The sequence below is a fragment of the Gekko japonicus genome, unplaced genomic scaffold, assembly GCF_001447785.1.
Source record: "Gekko japonicus isolate JY-2015 unplaced genomic scaffold, Gekko_japonicus_V1.1 scaffold65, whole genome shotgun sequence".
In the NCBI taxonomy this organism is placed as follows: Eukaryota; Metazoa; Chordata; class Lepidosauria; order Squamata; family Gekkonidae; genus Gekko; species Gekko japonicus.
In genome coordinates, this window is record NW_015165832.1 from 1,793,216 (window position 1) to 1,803,147 (window position 9,932).

Sequence of the window (9,932 nt, forward strand, 5' to 3'; positions counted from 1 at the left end):
TCATTTTGATGGGTTCCCCCCCCCCCCCCCCCCTTTTTTTCTTTTTAAGTCTCCCAACTGTATGAAGACTATTACTTTCTCTGTGAATGGCTCAGTTGTGCCACTTTTGTTATGCACTATATTTGAACTGAAAACATCAAGCACAATTCATTTGTGCAATAGACCTCAGTATAGTTAAAACACATGTGTATATCCTGTGCAAATGGTTCCAAAAGTTTATTTGAATACTTAATTTACAAAAAAAAGGGAATCATGTATCCTATGAGATGTCCTATGCAAGACTGGATAAAACTGCATATAAAACCCAGCAAAACCCAATGTAATGGTATCTATGAAAGTGAGAGACAGAAGGCAGCCTCTGGGAGAAATAAAGATAAGGTAAAGATGACATTCATATTAAAGATTGTCCCAACCCACCAATCCCCGCCCTCCAACAATCAATCAATCCCTTTCCACTCCCCAGGAGCCTTACTTCTAGTTACACTGTACACTGCCATTTTATACAAATATTTTCTATATCTATTGGGCCTTATTGTGGTTTTTTGTTTGTTTTTTGCTTGGTCAGTTCCTCCCTGAATTTCTCATTTCAAATAAAAAGGCCAGGACACACACTGAGCATATGTATGTATGTACTGTCTTTGGTAGGGATGCTTACGTGGTTAAAAAGACGTACATTTACCAAATTTTAACTTAGTCCATTGAAATAGTGGCAAGAATTTCAGCTTAATGTTTGGCAAAAGGCAGACACACTATGACTGTTTAGTCAATTACTGGCAGTTTCAGCTGAACATACAAAACATGGTAGATTTCCATACAAAGCTCAGAAATACAGATTACTTCCAAGGTTTCAAGCTATTTGCATACTAACACGGCTTGAATGACACACAGTTGCCTAAGAGACTGAGTGCACAGGAGGCCTTCTGACCCCCAGCCCAGGTCATACAAATCAGTACCTGCAGCTACAATGAAGTGTGTCCACCCATTGTCTGCAGCAATTATCTGCAAGCAGCAATACAGGCCCAAATGCAGCAAGAAGCTCTCTGAAAAGACCATCCACCTCCCCAGGTATCACCAAAAGAAGAGATCTGCTTAAAAGTTAACATGAAAGCCTTAAAACGTTGTTCTGGGCACAAGGGAGAAAGTGCGACACAAACTGGAAACTGTACGTTAAGAGGCTGGGAGTCTCCTGCAGAGGAAAACAAAGGTAGTACATTTTTACAGCATCACCTGCCTGAAGCTCTCCCGCACAAGGACCATTGACGTGAAGGGTGAGCTGCAACAAGAAAGCTTCTTACTAGACTGTGCACTTGGGTTCTCAAGAAAATAGGGATCTTTTCACTAGATCCTTAACATAAAAACAGAAGTTTTCCTTTTGAATAATCGCCACTGTTGTGATTTTCAAGTCCTCTTCCTATCTTCTCTATCCCGATGTTGTTCCTGATATGGAAACGTGACTAACTTGCACAGCCAAGGTCTGGAACGCTAACGATGTTCAGTACATGAGCAGTTGGACATAATTACTTTGTAATTCAGTACACAGACAGATACAAATGAAACATGCATTACTGTCAGGAAAAGCTGAAACTCCTTGGGGGGGGGGGGAATTGTGACCATCACTGATTTGGCAAAGAAGAAGGAAAAAGCCCCACTTCAGAACACATTAAAAACCTATGATAACATACTGTGGTGGGGAACTTAAAAGTTACAATATATTAGCGATTTCTGAGCCGTAAACATTTGTAAAAGCATCAGCGAAGTATTTTAAATATAAAAAGAATATGTATAGACCCCTCCATCTTTTCCCCTTCCCCACAATGCGACATGATTTGTAGTGTAAAAATCAGATGAATGATCACAGCATTAAGGCATAAATGGTAGACATGATTTCCTATTGCCTCAGCTCAACGTAATTTGCCGGGAACAGCCCGTATCTGCCTTTGCATACTCCTCTCCACCAGCCATCATCAATCATTTCAATGTTTGTGATAATGTCATCAGGATCAAAGGAAATCTCGTCATCACCAGCTGTGGAGAGAGCAGAAGCAACTCTCAGGTCAGTATCTCAGATGGAATTAACTTCCCAAACCTAATAAACAGTTGAAAGAGAAGAAATAAACGCAGGTTGCAACCCAGGGCTCCTCATTCAAGCGGGATTCCCTTCTTGCTGGTTGGACAGGGGAACAGTCCCTGGCACCGTGGAGCTTGGATCACACGTGAAATGGGGGGGGGGGGACAGCACCGATGCAGGGCTCTGGCTGCTTCCAAGCAATTCTACTTACTGTGTTTGACTCTAAACAGATACAGCATGGTTCTCTCCCCAATATGGGAATCCAAGGCAGCTTACACCACCTTTCTCCTGTCCTCCCTTTAAACCCCACAACAACCCTGTGAGGTAGGACAGACTGAGAATGTGACTGGTCACCGAGTAAACTTCCATGGCTGATTTGAACCTACACCAAGCTGGTTGCATAATTCATATGGACTATTATTCAATGTTTCCATCAAGAGTGTACATGACAGGCAGAAGCTAGCAGTAGTACAATATTTATTAGCAGCAAGATTTTTCCTAACACTTGTGGCATTTCAGATGGTCACCACCACCAAGTGCCTCCTAGCAGAGCATATTTAGATGAGGGTCTAGTAGAGTCAATACTATCTAGGAGAGGGACTGCTGCACAAAAGAGGCCAACTACTTGGCAGCTCTTCCTTGCAGTCCCCTTCTACGCATCACACAGTTTCTGGTTTGGTGCCATGGCCTTAGTTACACCTGGAGGGCAGCTCCCCAAGAGACTCATTGGGCCCTTCAGGTTATATCGGATGGCAACCCTGCAGCAAAGTCGTTACTGCAAAAAAAATCTTCAAAGATTATTTTAAAAAGTGGATTAGGAACCCAGCAGAGGATCTTGACATTTGTAGATCAACTGGCAAGGATCCTGAGAGGATTTGCTCAGCATCTTGGTGGTCAGCTACTGCCTTCAAAGTATGCCACAGAAGGGTTGCACAAGAAACCAGCATTCAAAATTATATCCAAGTGTGAGCCAAATAAAAATGCAAATATCATCATTCTTCTCTTCCCCCCCAACCCAACTTCTGAGGTTTCACCAGACATTACCCCACATGCTTAGAAGCAGCCTCAGACTTAAAAGACTGAATATGTTAAGGAAAAGAGAAAGAAAAAGGATACAAGCACAAAAATTGGCCCGGGATGCTGAGTTCAGGGTTTGAACTCAGCATTCAGGGCCAATTTTTGCATTCACATGCTTTCTTTGGAACATCTGCAGAAGATGAAAAGCCTGGAAATGATTGGGTTCCCCCCCCCCCAGAGGATTCCGCAGATACCCTATTGCTTACATTTTAGATGACTCTTCACAGAAACACAGAAACAAGCAGAACTACAGAGCTAAGCAAAAGCAGAGCTTACCAGCTTGATAATCATAGAGAGCTATAGCTGTGATTCCAAGGTCATTTTCATACTCGTAAGTATTTTCATCTAAAGAAAAATAGGAAAAGAAGCATGACTACAGTTCATTGCACAAGAGAGGGATAAATGTCTTTAACTTATTCACTTACAAAATAGCCTGGCACTTAACACTAGTCTCCCCAGTAATCAGATTATCCCTGGTGACACATTGGCACAGATTTTAAGCACTTATGTTCATCTTTATAGCATAGAGTGAAGAACCAGTAGCTTACAGGTAACACAGGAAGAGATCTGCCTACCTGCAGCACCACTAACAAGCAAAGCCTTGCAAGCCAAATTAGCATGCATATCTCTAACTAGGGATGGGCATGAACCAGCTCACAACCCTAAATTCTTGATGGAAATCACCTGGTTTGTGAGCCAAGGTTCATGAGCTGAAACTCCTACAACCCTCCATGTGGTTTTCAAAGATTTGGGTAGTTCATGGCACCTGCTCTGGGGGGCTGCTACTCCACCCACCACCACCACCAATCCTCGCCAAACTTGAAGGGCAAGTAGAGGGGGATCCCAGGGAAGTCCACTGTTAATTTGATGCCTCTAACTTGCAGGGGGAGGGCATTCAACACACTACTGAACCTGCAGCTGTGATTTCCCCAGAGAACACTTCCCTGGGGGCACCTGCTTTGGGGGGCTGTAACTGGTCCCCCCCTAAATCCAATCCTCACCAAACTTGGAGGGCAGGTAGAGGAGTCAGCTGGAGACTCACTGCAAGTTTGGCATCTCTCTTACTGCATCATGAACCTCAAAAAACTAACTGGTTTGGTAAACAGAAAGGTTTGTGGTTCATGCGGCTCCATGAACAAAAATGAACCTCGATTTTCCCAGTTCTTGCCCATCCCTACTCCTAACCCCTTCTGCTAAAAGCACTGCTCCAGGGCACTTTCCCTTCCTCCAGGAAACTGAATGCAACACAGAGATTTCCTCAGTAAGTCTAGCATCTAATTATGGCCAAGCATAGACCTACTTAGGTTTAGAAGGTAAGGAAACAGCAGCTCGAGTCATAATGCTACCCCCTAGCTCTTGCCATTTGCTCAGCATACCCAGCATCTTCAACCACCAACTCTAAGAGTACAATTAGTCAAAGCACTGCCAAAGGCTATAAGGAAAAAAGGCCTGGAAAGCAACAGAAGTTATCAAACCTGCTGGATACTGATTTTGTGCCCCAGCCACTTCATAAACTGTCTCCGATTCATACTCTGGTTCCCGCTGACTGATTGCTTCTTGGTAGTCAGGCTCTTCAGCTTTCCCGTTGCTTTCCGGCTCATGCACTGCAGAATAGTTCATATCTGAGTTCTTGTAGCTGGGCTCAAAGGAAGTCGCATCCTAAGGGAGTGAAAGGCAGCCATGAACTCAAGTATGTAAACACCCTTTGGCCACCATCTTGAACCCAACTTCAAATTTTCAAGCTGGATGTCACTACTGCTGAGTGGGAGAGTATCCCACTGTCTGCATTATATAATTCATACCACAATGATGACTTCAGTCCTGTATAAAGGAAGAAAGCATGGCAGATGTATTTAAAATGGGGGGAGGGATGTTGGAAGTGCTAACTCTACCCAACTGCACACCATCTCATTTATTAGAGTTTTATTTCCCACTGAAACAAAAAAAATTCTGGATAAATTTCTGACAATTTGGTAAACAGCAGTCCATACATATATCTGCAATGCCAAGGTATATATTATGCACTGGAGAAAAATAACACATTTTGGCACTGCAGACATTACAGAAATGTTATATCCTTTACGGGAAAAGTTTTTTTCCAAAACCTAAATAATTTTTCGACTGTTTAATAACTGAATCAACATTTAATAACTGAATCAATGTTTAGTAAACCAATTGAGATAGCTCAGTTAAATATTTAACATGATCAAAAATGTTTTGACCAGTAAACTGACCTGGGTATAATTTTAAAAAATCTACAAATCCTCATATTTCACTCTTTACCATCTCCTTTATGTTTACTTTCTAAATTATTTCCTCCTCCTTTTTTCTTACCTACAGAGACTGGGGCGAAAAGCTTATATAAATGCCTTAAATAATAAATGTAATGTAACTACTGGGGCTCAGAATTTGGGGGAAAATCACTAATGCTTTTAACTATTGTTTTATTAGAAAGCAACAAGAAACAGGATAGGGAGGCACTTTGAACGGCTACAAAGGACAGGAAAAGGGATATTGTGCTCTGCAGGCAACTTTGCCCACATAAAAGCTAGCCCAGGGGTGTCAAACCTACAGCCCATGGGCCGGAACTGGCCCATCCAGGGCTTTAATCCAGCCCAATCCCCACCCCCTCCCCTGCCTGTCCTCACCCTTCTGAGGGAGATCAGAGCTGCCAAACTTCCCACCTGGTGGGGCCCTGTTTTTGCCTGTTTCTCCTCCGGCAGGAAGCTTCTCTGGACTAAAGCACAAAAAAAGTTGCAAAGAAAATGTGGAATAGATTTTCCTTTAAGATCTCTGGACCCAGATAGACTATTTTGGGACTGGAATGACAGCCCCCAGAGTGGAATGATGGTCCCTGGGAGTAACAGCTGCATTCTGGGAATGGAATTCCACTCTGGGAACCCTCATTCCATTCCCAGAATGCTTCTGCTACTCCCAGATACCGTCATTTCACTCAGGGGGGCTTTCATTCCAGTCCTAGAGTAGTCTATATAGGCCCAGAAACCTTAATGGAAAATCCATTCTGCATTTTTTTGCAACTTTTTTTGAGCTGCAATGTATTTCAATGGAGTGGAGCTGTAGTTTCAGTTTCCAGTTTTTGTATGCCAGCTGAAGTTGTCAGTGTTGGAGTTGTCTCCTTGCAAATAAAGGGCTGATGCTTTGAGCCAGCTTGTCTCTGCTGTATGGACCTGAGAACGGGTGCCTGAGTGAGTACTCTAACCTGGGAACCCACAGTCAAAGGGGGACATTACATTGCAAAGCCACTGCCACTCTGAGTAAACCGGAGGTCGGGGAGCTTGCAATGCCCAGCCATTCCATGTTTTCCTAGGCTCTGAGCATTTTATATTTTTAGTTTTTAGTTTTAGTTTCTGCTGTGATCCTTGTGCTTTTTCTTGATGTTTTATTAAAAAAATTACATTGCCAAATCCCACTATCCCTCCACCTTTCCATTTTATGTAGGCAGAGAGACCTGCATGGCAGTGGAAAGCAGACATAGCCTACAATCCCCACAATGCTTAGCGACTGTTGTAACCAATCAGTGTTAAGGGATTGTGTGAGGGAATGGGACTTAATCTTTGAGGGCTGAAAAACTGTGTTCTTTTCTCTTCTGCAGTCTTCCCTCTCACAGAGCTAAACTGAGGGGACAGTCTGGTCTGAGAAAAAGACAGAGTGAGGAAAAGACACTTGAGACAGAAGCCTGGTATAAGAGAGCTGTGGGCCTTGAAATAGTAACTAGTTAAGTGAAATAGGTAGTCGTATTAGATTTGATTATTTTGCCTTTAAACACTGTTATATATATATTTAAGCACCTTGTCTTGTTTTCAATGCCCCATTACTGTATTAATAAACCCTTTGTTTTATGTTCTCTGCATGGTCATCACGCCTATATTTTCTTGGCTTAAAAGGGGCATTTTGGTTGGGCTTGGGAGGGTACTCTGGGCCTTCCCAAGGGACCCTAAGTCCAGAGTGGTGGCAGACGAAGGTGACAATCCACAGGAGGTCATGACAGCATCTTATAAGGGGGGGTTGGGAGGTGTCAGTTAGCAAAGACTTAAATAAACAAAATATAGCAAGAGTGTTACTGTTTTAAGCATGTTTGTATTTTAATTTTTTAAAAACCCTTTAATTATGTTTGTCAGTGTCCTTTATAAAGTTACTATCTCTGCTACCTGACATTACATTTTATGACACACATGGTCTGACCCGACAAAGTCCCATTTATCTTTCTTTTGGAATATATAACTTTTAGCATGAGAAATTTGATTTGTTATCCTACTGTCAATGCAATGGTTACTTTTATGATAATAGCATGGTCCAATCTCACTGTATTTTATGTATGTGCAATCTGACTGATTAAACAGATTTGTTACACAGACATAATTATTGGACTGTTCTCTCTAAAAAATGATAAAAATTAGAGAAATCAAACAAGAAACACCTAACTAGTACTATTCATTCTTTCAAAAACTCATCTCAATACACTTGTTTGCTTGCATAGGAGCCTTCTTCCATTTAGACGATTGAACTAACCTCATAGACTGGACTTGAAGGCAGTTTCTCTTCCACTGGCTGTGGGGTGGGAGATGGAGGAGGAGTTTGTTTCTTGGCTTTGGCTTCTTCCTTTGACAAAAAGAAAAGAAGCAAGTACACATCACAACCAGAACCTCAGCAACAGCACCACGTACAAAGACAAGAGGAAGACGGTCATGTAGTGCACTGCTAATACCTTTATTTTAAATGGAAATTTGTGAGGTTAACCCAGCTTCAGAAAATTAGTTGACCCAGTCATCAGTGTTGCTTGTGGAGTGCAGTACAAATGGAGATAGTCTTGATTAAGAAGACTGGTACACCATGGACTATTCACATGCACCCTCCATGAGGATTAGCCCTGGGAACAACACAACTGTGTGGAACAAGTAACCCCTGTGCTAGCCTACTCACAGTGTCACTTCCCAGCAGTGTGTGGTTTTAATGGGGCAGCACTTATAGAGCTGTCCCATGAAGCAGCATTTGCCCCATGTGACTTCATGGGATAATTTTGCATAAAAAATTACCAAACATTTCGACCAGACCCTCAAAACCACCTCACTCAGTTTCAAAGAAGATATTCTGCTCTTAGATATGCAGCAAAATTCATAAACTAGGTTTCGTGAGCTATTTATATACATGTTCATGGAATAAACAACCTTATAGCCCCTATACACATGACCCCTTCTTATGCTGACTGAATGCATGGAGAGGGAGAGTGCGCATGAGCACACTGCCCCCTCTCCCCTCCACTGCATGATTACCAGTGCAGTTCCATACTCGAGATCCACCAATCATGTAGAGGCGAGATGGGCCCAGTACATTTCTGCCCACTCTCCCTCTCTGTGCATGTCAGAAAACATGCAGAGGGGTTGGGTGTACAGGGCTTATGTATTCAAAATACCAAACGTATTCATCGTTCAGTGTTTGCTAATAGCACTGAGCCAGTTGTGACTACTAGGCATTTTTCTTCACATTATTCATCTGTGTGTTGAGCATACCTTGATTATGAAACCAATGTTGCAGTAAATGCTTCCTGTAGGAGGGAAAAAATATTAACCTAGTCATCTCTGGTGAAGAACAAGGTTTTAAGTTCTCCCTTGTCTTTTTATCCCACTAACAAGGCCAGAAACACTACAGAGCAGGCGGAGGAGAGAAGAAACAGAACTGATTTTCATCGGCAGTCCCTCGGCTGTGGTTTCAGATATTAAATTGTCACCATGTGTGGTGGAGACAGGCATTATGGAACTGATGCATTTTGTTTTGCAGAGACAACATATTTTGTAGCAGACAGACGTCAGGAATGAAAGTGGGTGGCACCAGATAGTCCTACATTGTATTGCCTGTTCTTTTTTCTAGATTACTGCAAGGAGTTAAGCGACACAACAGATGTCAAACAGTTATCATCTGTCACTGTAATTCAACAGAAAGACACTGCATCAATGTTGTGTAGCGGCTGGAGAGCTAAAGCAGGATCTGGGAGATCTGTTCAAATCCCCACTCTGCTGGGTGACCCTGGGCCACATTCAGACTGACATACCTCATAGGGTTGTCATCAGGATAAAACAGAAGAGAGGGGAATGATATCACCCACTTTAAGTCCCCACTGGGAAGAAAGGCAAGGTATACATGAATAAACTGCCATGTTGCTTTTCTTTTTCTTAGATTTAAAGGATATTCACATGAATTCAATGCATACATGGAATAAAAGTGTCTCTGGCGTAAACCTAAAGTTCAGTTATGTTTCACTAATGGAGAATACTAAAGCAAAGACTATGTGCTCCAAAAGCTATCGTACTAGCTGGCTCAGCATATTTCAAAGAAGACCTGCCTCTACATCTTACCTAAGTTAAACATCCTAGGGAAGGAACACTGGGGAAGCATTTAGCCCATGGAATATCTTTCCTTCTACAGTCTAGTAACGCAGCCCAGTACTATGAACTCTTTCACAGACCAGTGACTCGCAAGATCAAACTTCAGGATCCTAAAGCAGGAAAACTGTGGCTTTCATGCTGGGGCCCAGTTATAGCACTTGCCATATACTGCAACTCAGACCAGGCCTGTAGCCAGAAAATTTTCACTCAGGGAGCACCAAGGAGGCATGACTTCACTTCCAATGTCACAAAAAATAACATAAAATAGACTTCTGGTTTAAGCATTTTGCCGCTCGGAGGCATCTCGTCTTGCTTAGATGGAGACGCACCGAGACCCAGCTGACGGGAGGGGTTCGAGTTCGTCCCGCCCCCCCCCGGGTCTCTGT

General features: G+C 42.7%; 1 protein-coding gene across 2 annotated transcripts in view; it reads right to left on the reverse strand.

Moving 5' to 3' along the window:
* Window positions 1–201: 201 nt before the first annotated feature.
* Window positions 202–9,932, reverse strand: part of CTTN (cortactin) — a 52,437-nt gene continuing 42,706 nt past the window's right edge. For both annotated transcript variants that reach the window (XM_015410859.1, XM_015410858.1), the window contains exons 13-16: window positions 7,676–7,765; window positions 4,621–4,804; window positions 3,422–3,490; window positions 202–2,025 (exon numbers count right to left, since the gene is read on the reverse strand). In XM_015410859.1, the coding sequence (XP_015266345.1) occupies window positions 1,889–2,025; window positions 3,422–3,490; window positions 4,621–4,804; window positions 7,676–7,765 (480 nt within the window). In that variant the 3' untranslated portion in view covers window positions 202–1,888. The remainder of the gene's footprint in view (window positions 2,026–3,421; window positions 3,491–4,620; window positions 4,805–7,675; window positions 7,766–9,932) is intronic.